We start from the raw sequence: 14,415 nt of genomic DNA, 5'->3' as shown, positions 1-14,415 counted from the left end.
AGGAAAGGTTGTTGAGTTGAGTATCACTGGTATATATCCTGACAAAATCGGCATATATATCAATTTATATCCATCCATACATGCATGTCAGTATGCTTGTAGTTAACATGTCATATACCGGCAGAATTGAATGCATTAATTCTATAAATGAAGATATACTGGTTCAATTTTATCTTTATACTGATGACCACTGCATATAATTGTAGGACGCCAGAAAATTCAATTCAATTGATTAGTTATTTATATGATTACCGAATATCCTATAGCTGAGTCACGTAACATGCCTCAAAAGTCCAAGTAATAAAACTATGGGCTTGTATCCTAATTTTTCAACAGACTGTAATAAATCAACGCATCGTCGGGCACCCGTCGGCATTTCAAAACACCTATTGTTGTTTTCATAGTACTACCCCGTTTTCTGTCAAACAATCGCCCCATTGAGTTACTAAGAATCTGAGAGTAAATGAACCGAAAATGGAACGTTTTGCATTTTTGCAAATACCTCAGCTTATTAGCTTACTAAATTTCACCAGCTGAGGCCAACGTTCTTGAATAGTTTCCACTCTAGATTAGAGGATGGCAAGAACTATCATATCGTTTTATATACTGGCTGGCATCTCACTCATCGGTTCATGTAAGTAGAGTTTTATTTCATTCTGCTAGTTTGTAGTTTATTAGTGGAAAATAATTATTGCGAAGTATAGTCGAAGCAAAATTGAAGTAAGAATACCAATAATCTATGTATATAATAATATGCTTGATTAGATTACCGTGTTCCGATTTTCCGAAAGTATTTTTTTTATCTCTGTCTTCATGTTAGTGGAACAGCATGTACTAACTGCGAGGATACTGTTGCAAGAATTAACACGACTTTATTGAATGAATCAAAATTATTACATAACAATTTCACAAATGGTATTCGGCAACGTTTCGCTAATAATCGTTGCTCTGAAACTAGAAATATGAAAGTGGTAATTTACCTATAGCACAACCACCCCGAAAGAAGTCACTCAAATGAGTTATTCAAACAAAATATTAGCGTATATTTATCAAGCGAAAATAAAATATTGAAAACGAAATTTTCAATTATTAATTTTTAATTTCTCGTATCGTAATATTGTACGTCATAAAGCATCTTGCTTTTCGACATAACCTGTATGCAATTTCATTTCGATCCTGGTGGCAAAACATTTTTCCCACGCGCAATTAACAAATGCCTAGAGCCCTAGACCAATGCATTAACAAAATTATTCTTATTACTTATCGATTTCAATCGGTAAGTATGTTGATATGTATTTTTCTGTCTGTATGTCTGTTTGTCTGTTAGATGCACGCGATATCTCACGAAAGCGAAATTGAATCTGCTCCAGATGCATGCGCATTCATCTTATCTCGGACCAGAAGCCTATTGATTTTGGCCGAATTATGTCGTATAATTAGCGAGTTATTAATTAATTAGTGACGGGACACAAGGTGTCACTATGGAGTAAGAGCGCTGTTTTGGGATCCCCTAACTTTCGATCGATAAGTCTTCGGCCTCTGAACGATATTCTCGTTTTTTTGTGATGGTGATTAATCTCAATAGACACGATTCCATATATATCTGATAACTGTTTTTATTGTGCATGTTTTGCTCAAAGAAAGAAGTGATGTCCACATTGTGAAATGAGACAAAAAATTCAGGCATAGGATAAATAATAATATTTTTTGGCCTTTTCTGTTATTGAACACGATCGTTTTGTTAAATTGTTGTTGTTAGTATTTTTCTTTTTTGTTGTTGTTATTGTGAAAAATCGCTTTGCTTTTAAATTTTCAGTAGTTAAACATTGTTGTTATCGCTAGAAGGCTATTATTTTTACTCATTACGAAAATTTCTGTATGGTGGATGACTGTATGGAATTCATTTTAACCCTGAAGTTTTGTGTGATGACTTCATCAAATTTAAAAATTGCGCACCGTGTTGCGGTTCCGCAATCTGGTGAACAGCGAAGCCGTAGAGTTAATGAGATTTTAGTTTAATAACGATATTTCAAAATATTTAGGTCAAGATCTGACTTGCGAAGGTGACTTCAGTGTTCCTCGTTATGAAAGTGGAGAAAGATTTATAACGTCAATTGGACAGAAGAATTACGATTGCAGTTGCCGTGGGGTTGACTGCGAGCAGATTACATGTATTGTTCTCCAAAGCACTTCGGATACTCCTGGTAGGGCATTACCAGAATATCAGAATAATCTACACTCTGCCCACCTACTATCTGTTTAGATAACAGAACCATCAGTCGTGTAATAGACTCAGTCATGAGAGCATTGTATGTAGTTATCGTTTACACGACAATGTGTTTGTTAGCTTTCCTCCAGTTTAATGGGCTGTCTTGAACAGGATACATCTTCTCAGACACGCTAAACTAAACTAAATTATTTAATTAATGCCCCATTACAACCTTGTGTGGAGCAAGTATCACTTAAAGTACATGATGAATATTGTTTATTTTACGGTTGTACACAATTTTATCTAACTCGTTTAATTAAATTAAAGATTTCAGCATTATTGGCTGTAACCAGGGGTGGGATTCAATTTTTTTGTCAGCCGTCTCCATCACAAAAGACATATTTTTTCACCCGGTTTTATCACAAAAAATCAGTAACCAATAATACTGACCGGTTTGCTGATCCCATACAATTCCGTGAGACGGTTCTATAGAACCGGTGCGAACCGGCTGAATCCCACTACTGGCTGTAACCTGTGAAAACATTTATTATTGCAGAATCCAGAGAAACTTGCCGAGACTCTAAGACGGGGTTGGTATACGCACGTGGAACCTCATTCGTCAGATATTTGAAAAATGAAAAAATACTTCAATGCACATGTTCTTCGATTGGACCTCTGAAGATCAAGTGCAAATCCCCACAATGTGTCATTCCCCCTCCTCCGCCTCCGACACGTTCTCATCTGCGGCGCAACGGTCAGAATATGTTTTGATAGAATAGGATAGGTTTTACATATTCATGCTGGGGGAGAGTGAAGCCGATAAGACGGCTTAACTATATGGCAAACCACGGTCTCTCGTTCGGTTACCAGTCCATGACGGATTTGAGATTAGTTTCATTATTTAATTTCATTTGTTCCTAAAATTGCTCATTCTAAATTGTTTGCTCCTATAATCTGATCGGGGCGTGGAAAGCATGACAGCAAAGTATCGATTTATGAACACCATTATATGCCGTGGTGGGATTCAAAATCTTAAGAACGGGTTCTCTTTGTATCGACCTCACTAACAGCAGGTTCCACTTTACATTAATCTAATATGTAATTTTCAAAATGCCAACTATTACACTTGTTGTCAGCCCAAGAACGGGTTCGCTGATCATCACGACATTCCAACGGATTCGCTTGAACCCTACTGAAGCCCACCTTTGATTATAAGACATGCGATTTATATACTCCCAGGTTCGTGCTATGACAGACATACTGATGACTGGCATCCATACAATGTTGTTTATACTCGAAGAGTTATTATGAGTTATGCTCCAGATATTATCGGAGAATACAAATGTTTGTGCAACCACTTATCGTCAAGATGCGCAGGTAATCACAGAATTTTAAAATAATTTGAAAGAAAGTATTAAATACGATTGTCAAAAATTTGACATTTTAATCGCCCTGGTCAGTGACGCTATCATAATAGTGGACCGTTTTTTTTCTTATAGTAAAAATTGACCACATGCTTATTAGGATACAAATAACCTGTTGATAAAAGCAGGTCTGATAGGCATCCATGTTGGGCATCTGTTGTTATTGGGCATTGGCATCGGTTCCATTACATTTGAACCCACGTACATTTGAACCCATGGCAATTGCACCTGTATGCTATTGCACCTATGGAATTTTTTTTGTTTCACGGATAGTTAAACCCATACTAACTATAACCCATGGGTTTTAGCACCCGCATATAGATTGAACCCGTGGATATACGCATGGGTTCAAATGTACATGGGTTCAAATGTACGGTCACCATTGGCTGTTGTTATTATGATAGCTATATTTCTTTCATCAAATAACAGCGGTTGATTTACCATGTTGTGACACAAGAACTGGTAGATTTGTAGCAAAGAATGAACGATTTGTTGCCGAACTTGACGGATTGTTGCCGATGAGTTGCATGTGCTTAGGGGGAAGAGGAAAAATTGGATCTTGTGAACAACTTCACGATAGAAGAGAGATAGGTGAGTACATGAATAAGTGTCTGCACATGTAAATCGGTATTTGATGTGCTGTCTGTGTTAGGCTCAGTGTGTACTATGTTTGTACAAATATATGTACTAAAAATCTGCGCGTTTTCAGGGCAAAGTCAAAGGGTCCGCAAAAAACGTTGCCTGGACACCACAACTAACAGATATTATCCCGAAGGCTCAAAATTCATCCAGATACGCCGAGATGTGGAAAGAGTATGCACTTGCCAAAAGAAACAAAAACGTTTGAAGATCGTTTGTTCTCCAAGATCAAGAGAATTCCCTGAGTTTCGCTGATAGCATTTTGTTTTGACATTGCTGAGAGTGAATGCTGTCAAATTGTAACAATACTACGAACTATTTTGATGATTATTTTTACGCGACAGGTTGCTCATCTCACAAAGCATACTTGCTTCAACATCGTGCATTCGCAACAACTATTATATACATACTCATCTCTACAGGCAGGACTGATGGGACAGCACACATTCGTGTATCCCAAGGGGAAAGTGGACACGAGGGACAAACGGGACACGTGAGACAATTGGGATATCTTATATAAGATTACCTTTTGTGCGTCAACAAAATTAACATTATGTTCTTACCTTAGTTTTAACCTGATGATGAGGTAATGTGATAGCGCGTATACACAATCAGAGTCATAAATCGTTGGGCGTATGTCCTGATCGGTAATATAAAATACATTCTAGAGGGCGAACACAATTCTTTCCCAGGCAACTGGCGGGCCGATTCGGACGAATTTTGGTACGTGGGTGGTTCACATAACCCCGAAAATTTTTCATTGCGATCAGGACAGAGTAGGGAAGTTTAGTGATTTGGAGGTGGGTACTTGTCAATCAAGTCACACTCGAATGATTTTGTGGTTGAGAGGCCTTTTGACGTCTTTTCCGGGGTGGGAGCACTGAACTGAAAATACATGAAACGTTCATCTCTCTCGTTTTGCGTTGTATCAGAGCGGGACAAATTGATCTCCGCCATCTTTGCATTTATGCTTCCAAAGTTACTTCGTGCTGCATCTGGTTTTGGCCTGTTTTTCATCTATTTTAGTACCCAGTGATCCGCATATGGATGTATATTCGACATTTACTGGATATTCAAATACAATTATATTTAAGTTATGAATTTAGAGCCTGATGTGAATCTCGTTCTTGAAACAATTTGGTTGTTCACGAGCTTACACAATAGAATAATAGATGATATAAATCAGTGGTTCTCAACCTGTGGTACGCGGGAGCTTTTCAAGGGGTACGCGAGCAGCTTTGAATTATTGCAACAATAAACTTTTCAGTCGGCTGAAATATGCCGGCAAAGCTTTATCTTCCTTAGTGTATGTATTCGCTAAACAGTGTTTGTGGATGTTTCTCCAAGCATCAGTTCCCTTGTTTATTTCCGTAATCATAACCAATCAGCAATAAGTCAATAATGACGTGACCATACCGATTGCAATTCCTGCACCCGGCCCCTCAAACAGATATTCAAGCATTACGAGTTCTATTACGAATTCGGGGACTGTTTGTGTTAGCGAAGTGGATATACCTCCTTCCCATAGGTTTCAGTCCCTTTACACAACTTGGTGTAAAGTAGGCGAACAAAACTAGTTACCTCCATATTGGTACACACACTTCTGGAGATCCATTTAGTTCTATTTATATATATAGCTCGGTTACTACGGAGCCATGCCACGCAATGATATTGAAATCGCCACGCAAAATACTTAAGGCGATATGATATGGCAAATACAGGTAAATGAGGGAGCGATTTCGATAAATCATATTGGTTAATGTTCTGTGGTTGTTGTTGTACGCTTTTGACTGATACGTTGGCAATACTATTAATCCACGACTTAACGCAAATTGAGGAAACAGCCAAAATTAGCACCGTATGGCGGGCTGGGATATATTAGCGTTCGATACATAACGTGAAACGAATCAAGATCAGCAGAATATGCAAGAAAAATCGACGCAAATAATTGTTTACTGTCAAATGCCATAAGAAATGCATCACGCGCCTCGTAAAAGTTGGTCTATCGCCCAAACGAGAGAGCGTTATCTAATATTAAAGGAAATTTCAAAAAATCCGTCTCAGAATTACAGAGGTCGTCGTAATCTGTGACGTTTTGTCTGCACCTCAATTACCTCACTCAAATGGTGAACTGCCCGTTTGCTGTTTGAGAATGCAGGATGAATCATGATATGTTTAATCGAAACAATAAATCGTACTTTGCAAGTTTTGAGGTTTGCCATCTGTATTTTTTCTTCCATAATAGCTGTTGTAATGCTTGTGTCCCCCAGCAGTTTCAATTCCTTCTTGTTTATATTGTCATAGGATGGACAACTATTGGGATTAGGAATGAATCATCTGATCAACAATATTTTGACAAGTATTTCCTTGAAATAGTCTACACTCTACACCTTTTCCTCAACAAATGTGGCCAATAAGGCGTGACAATTTGTCAAAATGAAGAAGGTGCCAGAACATGACTTCAAGGTGCCTGAGTCGACGGGTAACCTCAAATAAGCTCGTGCACACGCCAGGCTCCTAATGCATATTCCTGTTGTTACTTGTCATTCTTGTTTTCAGCCACAGTTATATAATCTATTTTCTTGTCTTGTTAAAAAGGAGTATTGATTCATTTTTGTATGTACATTTATACGAATGGTTAGCTAGTATTTAACAAGAGCTATTTTGCAAGCTTATTTTATACGACAGTGAAATTGTTCGTAATCCAAAATTATTAATCGATGAATGAACCATGTTTTTCTCGAGGAAATGGGTTGCAATAGAGTCATGGCATGAGTGGACATTCAACTTAAAAATTCAACAGATAATATCGTGGGAAATCTGACTCAAACTTATTCGATTTCAATCGCAATTCGCATACTGCTTACAAGATACAGTTTTGAAAAATTTTAAAGTAAACACATCGAGCAGCTAGATAGAAGATGATCATGAAAGATAAAAGATTCGATCAGTTAGTTACCTTAATGATTAAATCAGATCACCATTTGGAAAATATTCATAGATTCACTACTCGTGACATATTTTTCCATGCTGTAATCTTCAGCTATCTTATACTAATGTCCAAATTCGATAAAGCAGTGTCGATTAAAAATAAAGATTGTATGTCAAAATCTTTTTATCACCATTACGAAAATACTTCTATGAAACGCCTATCCATGTATTCCTTGACTGTAATCTTGTCCGTTTGATCATTGGATGCTTCGTGACCAAACCCATCTTCGTACTCGAATTCCTCCATCAAAGCGTTATCATCAGCTTGACCAAAATACACGATTGATCTTCGTGTATTCATCCTGTTACTTTGATCGCGAGGTGGCACAACACGATGGAGCTGAATTAAGAGAAAACGACTTTTTAGAATATTGAAAAACATCATTTTCTATAGGCTTCAATTAAAGTTTGATATAATAGGACATACACAAATCATTTAGTAATAGATATATACCGTTGCACGCAGTCTTCCTCCACTCCATTTCTGTATTGTTTCGCCAAGATTTACGATTATTGTTCCTGGTATGGGTGTAACATCAGCAAATTCTCCTTTTGCATTTATTGACTAAAATGAACATTGATCATATACGACGTTATTAAAATAAATAAATATTCAAATTGAATGTTTATATAATATATTGTTTTGTAGTCCGAACTTTGTCATAAAGTAGTCAGAAGTCGCAATTAGGCATAAATCAAGGACAATTTTACGGACCCCACTTCGTTGTCACCAACAATCTTGAATGTCGATTACATTTTGAATACTGGAATTGTCTCTCGGGAGACTAATAACCAATTAACAGTGAATTTTTACAATTGGCAAACAATATTACGAATCTATGCTCACTTGTAATCCTCCATTTTGATCTTGGAATAACAGAATCAATGTTGTCCAATCTGTATGGTCAGCTACACGGAATTGGTTTTCTTTCAAAGAATCATCTGTGGGAACTGGCGGATAACTCACAACTTTCATCGTTGACATATTTCCCTTTTTATTCATCAGCGAATGACATTTGCAAAAATATTCAGGATCCTATTGAAAATCATTAGAATTTAAAAAGTGGTTCAATTTATATAGTTAATTAAACTGCCGTACCCATACTGGCGTTATAAAATGAGACCGATTCATTCATATATTAGACCAGTAGTTGCCAACCCTTATTGACGCATTCCTCTCTCGGTTTTTTCAAGCTTTTTATGAAAAACTCTATTTGCATATATATATCTTTAATTTTAATCGGCAAATTTTTTGCGATGCACGGAACTTGTATTCTGTTTTTTTCTCATTTTGAATAGTTCAAAATGTATGTATATATATATATATCCATTATAATAATGCTAAATAAGTAAAAACTATTAATTATACTATACACGCAAATACAAAGTGAGATTTCCCCTCCGAAAACTCCGAAAAAAGAAACTCCGAAAAAAGAGTTGCGCTATAGCGGGGGGTCAGTAACTTATGAAATTGTATCTTTCAAACTTTCACAGTTACAGTACAGTCTTTTGTGTATAGTGACTATGCCTAGAATTGTATTATTACTCTCTAATACTGTATTTCAGCGAAGTCTGGTTTGGTGAACGACTTACTTTTAATCGCATTGCACTTCCGAGGGCTTTTAACAGTCTCATCTCGAGTACTTTGCACATATCAGCAAATGCTAAAAGTTTTTCTTTAAACTTTGGAACATTGGGCCAGGGTGTACTTTCGTCTTCTATGGCGGAACCAGCGATACGAAATCCCTCGAAGTAATCAAACTCTCGTTTTGGGTTAGCCATGTTGAAAAATAGATAGAAATCGTTAATATGAAATATTACGACCTGATATTCAAACTTCAGCTATTTTGAATTAAATTTTCAATTTCATACACACTAGTTGCTGATGTTATTCGCCATGAAAATTTTTTTGTTTTATGATAACATTGTACACTTATACTTAAATCAAAACCTACTTCAGATTAATAGATGTACTATCGTATTCAGGTCATGACAAGCTAATAATTTACCACAATATTTTGTTACACATATATATTCGATTCATTAAGCCAAGCCATCGGCTTCCCTCGGCCAATTATATGCGACGTCAACAATGGATATGTCATATGTACATTTTTTAGCAACTTGCGACCAAATGCCGAAATGCTAATGCTTACTTTGTGCTTCCGATTGGATCATATCCAAATTCAGCCTTGTTGAAGTAAAATTTTCTTTTTTCTTCTAAAGGCAGTGAGTAAAATTGCTCTGCCACTTCGTTCACTCCATCAACCGATTCACTAGACATGAACATGATTTCATTTAATGTCTAAGCGTCTCTAGTTTTCACGATTCGACAATGTCACATCTTAGGTAATACGATAGAAAAAATTAATTCTTCAATACTTTATTTAAATCTAGACAGAACGGGTGGATACATCCTATATATGAAATGATAAAATAAATTATATATTCATCTTTACCTTGGTAGTCCATGATTTGACAAGTAGACAAATCCAGATGTCGTAAATGCGCGGTATAAGATCTTCCCCACATCACGGATAGCTTCGTCACATATTTCTGCATCATCAACCTGAAGTCCGCATTTTGATAGATCAACTATTGGAATTTCATCTGTCATAATTGTTCATTAACCTGATAGTTATACTCTACTACTACTCTACAAATAAAATTGGGCCTCACTGCAATTATAAATCTCAGACATGAGAAGGTAATAATATGGTCTATATACAAGTCGTGACGCGTGCACAAGAGTGAGAGAAGAACGCTATTGGACTATCTGTTGCCTTGAATAATAACTTCATGTAGGTGTATAATATTTCTTGGATAGCAAAACCCATATATATACATGTTCGCGATACTACCAACCAAGCGGACCAAGCATTTAGATTCTGTTGACCTGATAAAATATGTAACCAGCAAACAACTCGTGTCGTTAAATAGGAGACAACTTGTTTGCGTTAGACAACAGGCATGTGACTGTAAAGCGACAAAAACAGCTTTGCGGTGTGCTAATCCAATTATTTACCCGAGGCTGAATTCGTAGTCTGCATAAATGTCAGGCAAAAACCACAAGTTTATGCTTGATGGCACATCAACGCATCAATTCATCACATAATATACGTTGAACTACTTCACTGAAATATTAATTGCCTAATGCAAGTGAGCTTAGCTATATCCTAACATGAGAATCACCGCCCAGGGTAGGCTGAAAAAGTAAAAATGGAATGAAACTATATTGATCTGATGCAGTAGTGGGATTCAGCCGGTTCGCACCGGTTACATAGAACCGTCTCACGGAATTTTATGATATCAGCGAACCGGTTGGCATTACTGGTTGATGTCAATGTTCTGTTTGTAACAGAACCGGCTGAAAAACATGACTTTTGTGAAAGAACCGGCTGACAAAAAAATTGAATCCCACCACTGATCGGATGACTGACTAAAATGGAAGCCTCGGCTGGCCATCTGTATTACTATTCTCCATGTCGGTCTAACTGATATTTTGACTTTATATTTTTAAATATATTTGGGTTATTATCGAGGATTGATTACGTTAACCCACGAATATATGAAACAGGGGTTCTCAACCTGGGGTTCGCGAACCCCCAGGGGTTCACGAGAAGATTTCCAGGGGAACTGGTATGTTTATTACTACCATAGGAAAATGCGTATCCATTGAAACTAGACGCCAATGGGGACGTAGATTTTCCCTGATTTTGCGTTGTTGTGATTATGACGAAACAATGTGAAATTCAAGGCTTTGCGTACAAACTGTGAAATCTCTAAAGACAGCGTGCTGTGAGCATTGGAGAAGTGATTATGCTTATTGTAACCTGGTTGGGAGAGGTTTTAGGAATTCATCAGTTAGGCAGACGACAAGGGCAATAATATCAACAAGACGATTCAATTTAGTTACATATGGTCAATAAATTGGTGTTGCAACAAATTGTTAGTTAATATAACAGTATATCACAGTGGCGGCGCGTGGTCATTTTGACAACCGGGGCAAGCTACTGCGGGACCAAGTCACCCCCATCTACGGGGACAGGATGAGCGCTGTAAGTTCTCCCATAATTTTATGAGTATAAAAACCATTCCATCGGTAACAACCAATCGGCAAAAGCGACAATAAGAAAGTGTCTTTAAAACCGGTCCAAGTCAAGGGATTAATAAATATAGACATAGTTTATTTTGAAACCTCTTTCAAAAGGAAAGGCAATATTTACCCAGATAAATACAATGACATATTAACAGAAACTTCGGGAAAGCAGACAAAACCTAAAATAAGGTTTAAAACGTTACTATGAAGAAAGGAAAGGTAATGCAAAGATAAGGACATGCGTCGCTCACTCATAGATATATATGCTGCTAGACTTCTACTGCTTGAACATATATGCAACACGCCGCGGTTTCTTGGAAGCAAAATGCTCAATAACGCGCTGATTAAAGTCATGCATCCCAGAAATAACGTCTCTGTGAATGGATAAAACAGCCAAGGAATTTAATCTATCTTGCTTCATTGTGTTTCTGAGATACGTTTTAATACGCTTCAGCGTGCTGAATGTTCGCTCTGCGTCGGCGGAAGAAATAGCCGACGTCAAAATGATGTCCAGAAATTTTGCAGACGCCGCAAAGGTAGTTACTAGAGTGTTATCTATGAGGAACCCATAGAGCGCGCAAGTTGATGTGATGTTCAAAAAAGTTGGGTTGGTGTATATACATCGCAATTCATTTTCCAATTTACCCACGTTTATCATGGGGTAAAATTTGGAGACAGTAGCCAACAAATGGATGGGAAATTGACGTGCAAATTTTGAAAATTTTCTGGGGTTCATCAAAGAGAACGCGGCAAGGTGTTCAGTGCGCAGACGATCGCCTATTTGATTCACCAGAATGTCACAGCATTCCTCTGCAGACAAAATCAAACGCTGCGTTGTTTGCCCGCGGCGTAAAGAAGCACCCCATGTGTCGTCGTATTTTATTGTTTCCCGGATACGAGATACAGCATCGCAGAAGTCTGAAATACACGACTGCACAGACGCTCCATCCATTAGCCTTGACTGCAATGCGCCGTATAATACATCCACGTGATAGAATATTGTGGAGAAAAAAGCGAGAAAAAATGAAAACTCACCATCTTCTAGCAAACGCTTTAGACCTGCCGCCTTCCTCACAGAGCGTTCGTCCCAAACCGGAGAGCTCTGAATGCCATTGAAACACTCAATGAGCTCAGACCTAATTTCGGACACGCCCTGCACCACGCGTGATTGGAAGTTCCAACGTGTTGGTGCACAAGCTGGGAGACGGCGGTTACATATCTGGCGAAGGAGGTCAGAGCGCTTCGGCGAAACAGAAAAAAATGAAGAAAACCCCGAAACATTTGCAAAAAATATACGGACGAGAGGGGTATCAAGACACATATTTTTAATAACGAGGTTAGGTGTGCATAACAATGTAAAAAATGCGCATGAGGAAAATCTTCTTTTATATAAACTTGAACACCATGTTTCGACCCACTCACGACTGCCGCGCCGTCATAAGTTTGAGCTATCAATTTTGACTTCGCGTTGTAAGGCTGTAACACTTCTTTCAGTACAGCCGATATCCCGCAAGCCGTGCGATCAACGATTGGTACAAAGCTGTGAAATCTCTCGGTAGGTTTACCATCTTTCACAAACCGAAAAATCACAGCCAGTTGGGAAACGCACGTGATGTCAGTTGTCTCGTCAAACTGAATCGAAAGGAACTGGCAATTCTCAATTTCCAGAGCCAAATGTTGTAAATAAATTTTATACATTGAGTCGAGCAAATCATTTTGGATATTCTTAGATGTCCCTTTCGAAACAGTTGCGGCATCAAGATGATCTCTCAATACTGTATCTAGGGATGCGGTGTATTCCACCATATCCAAAAATACCCCTCTATTAGAAGAGCCAGCCCGTTTATCGTGCCCACGGAGGGACAGCTCGTGACAACCAATGAACTTCAAAACATCTATCAATCGACCGAGAACATGGCGGTTTTTCTCGACGTTTTGGTTGTGCCGACGAATAGAAACCGCGTGTCCTTCATCCAACTGTGCTGCAATATCAACATTTCCGAATGTTCGGTATTTTACTGCATTGTCCGGATGCTCCATAGAAGATTGATGATCCCTGGCACGCTCGGAAAGATGTTTAAGATCTCTAAAACCAAATTTACACCAACGTGAGCCACGGGCGGTAGCAAAAAGTAGGCAATAAAAACAAAAAAGTGCATTTTTGTCCTCGCTGTAACACAACCATTCGTGTTTTTTATACCAAGTTTCTGCGCAGAATGTACGCCGACGCTTTCCTCCGTCATGGGATTGTTCCAGTGAACAATTTTTTGGTTGATAAGGCCCAAGACGTTGTGCCTCTAATTTTTGTTCCAGCGGCAGCTGCGAAAACGGAGTGCGAAGTAGTGCATCAACCTTATTCATTATGAGGTCTAAGGCTAAGAAATGCGAAGCCGGAAAGAAGTGAGGAGTTCAAAAGGAATGTGGAAAATCGAAAGCAAATGGACTGAAGGTCTCTAACTGATTCAAATAGCGAAACAAGCGACAAAAACGAAGGCGAGGAAACTATCAACTCTTCAAGCAACCAACGAACGAGAAGGAATGCGTGAATATGTCAACACGTTGTTGTAAGAAACGTCGGCATTGTGTCGTCATAATTTCGGGGCTAGCCCCGATCGGCCCCGATGATTTAGTATAAGAAACAGAAAACAAACGAGACAAACGCGGCGAGTGGAAGATAAAAGAGAGAATACGATATACAATGAGCAACCGGGGCAAAATCGGCGTCGCCCCGTCGATGTTCGGCGAAGGCTTTGCGAGCGTAAAATGAACCATGTCGGGAGAATATGGCTAGTGTAGACAGTCGTCTGTGCAACCGATATTGAGGTATTTTTCGAATATTTTTTATTATACCGAAAAAAACAACCGGGGCATTGGCCCTATTGACGCGCCGCCACTGGACTATATCACAACTTTGTTCGGTGTCAGAATACTGGGGGTTCTCGTTGATTGTTTCGTGACTCTTGACAGAAAAAAGGTTGAGAACCCCTGATATAAAAGGTGTACAATAAAATCAATACACGATATGCAAATGTAATTGATCTAATTTTATTAAT

At 38.3% G+C, this 14,415-nt stretch overlaps 2 protein-coding genes across 2 annotated transcripts; one reads left to right on the top strand and one right to left on the bottom strand.

Annotated features, from left to right (window-relative positions):
* Nucleotides 1–375: 375 nt before the first annotated feature.
* LOC120339055 (uncharacterized) lies at nt 376–5,426 on the top strand. Its single transcript, XM_039407097.2, has 6 exons — nt 376–634; nt 2,043–2,204; nt 2,766–2,963; nt 3,449–3,586; nt 4,063–4,224; nt 4,343–5,426. The coding sequence occupies exons 1-6, from the start codon at nt 577–579 to the stop codon at nt 4,525–4,527; spliced, it is 903 nt and encodes a 300-aa protein (XP_039263031.2). The 5' UTR covers nt 376–576; the 3' UTR covers nt 4,528–5,426.
* A 572-nt stretch (nt 5,427–5,998) lies between these two features.
* On the bottom strand, nt 5,999–9,973 carry LOC120339274 (uncharacterized). Its single transcript, XM_039407365.2, has 6 exons — nt 9,723–9,973; nt 9,420–9,539; nt 8,857–9,043; nt 8,111–8,299; nt 7,718–7,828; nt 5,999–7,603 (listed from the first exon to the last, which is right to left on the bottom strand). The coding sequence occupies exons 1-6, from the start codon at nt 9,878–9,880 to the stop codon at nt 7,397–7,399; spliced, it is 972 nt and encodes a 323-aa protein (XP_039263299.2). The 5' UTR covers nt 9,881–9,973; the 3' UTR covers nt 5,999–7,396.
* Nucleotides 9,974–14,415: the final 4,442 nt, after the last annotated feature.

This window comes from Styela clava, chromosome 9 (genome assembly GCF_964204865.1).
Source record: "Styela clava chromosome 9, kaStyClav1.hap1.2, whole genome shotgun sequence".
In the NCBI taxonomy this organism is placed as follows: Eukaryota; Metazoa; Chordata; class Ascidiacea; order Stolidobranchia; family Styelidae; genus Styela; species Styela clava.
This window is presented reverse-complemented; position numbering and strand designations above follow the sequence as displayed.

Bases quoted from the DNA above. Each gene is read 5' to 3' on its own strand.
- LOC120339274 (XM_039407365.2), bottom strand. From the start codon at position 9,880: ATGACAGATGAAATTCCAATAGTTGATCTATCAAAATGCGGACTTCAG. The intron at 8,300-8,856 runs GTAAGTCGTTCA...GATTTTCAATAG, and splicing joins GAAGTGCAATGCGATTAAAA to GATCCTGAATATTTTTGCAA. The intron at 7,604-7,717 runs GTATATATCTAT...CTCTTAATTCAG, and splicing joins GAGGAAGACTGCGTGCAACG to CTCCATCGTGTTGTGCCACC.
- LOC120339055 (XM_039407097.2), top strand. From the start codon at position 577: ATGGCAAGAACTATCATATCGTTTTATATACTGGCTGGCATCTCACTC. The intron at 635-2,042 runs GTAAGTAGAGTT...CAAAATATTTAG, and splicing joins CATCTCACTCATCGGTTCAT to GTCAAGATCTGACTTGCGAA. The intron at 2,964-3,448 runs GTCAGAATATGT...ATATACTCCCAG, and splicing joins TTCTCATCTGCGGCGCAACG to GTTCGTGCTATGACAGACAT.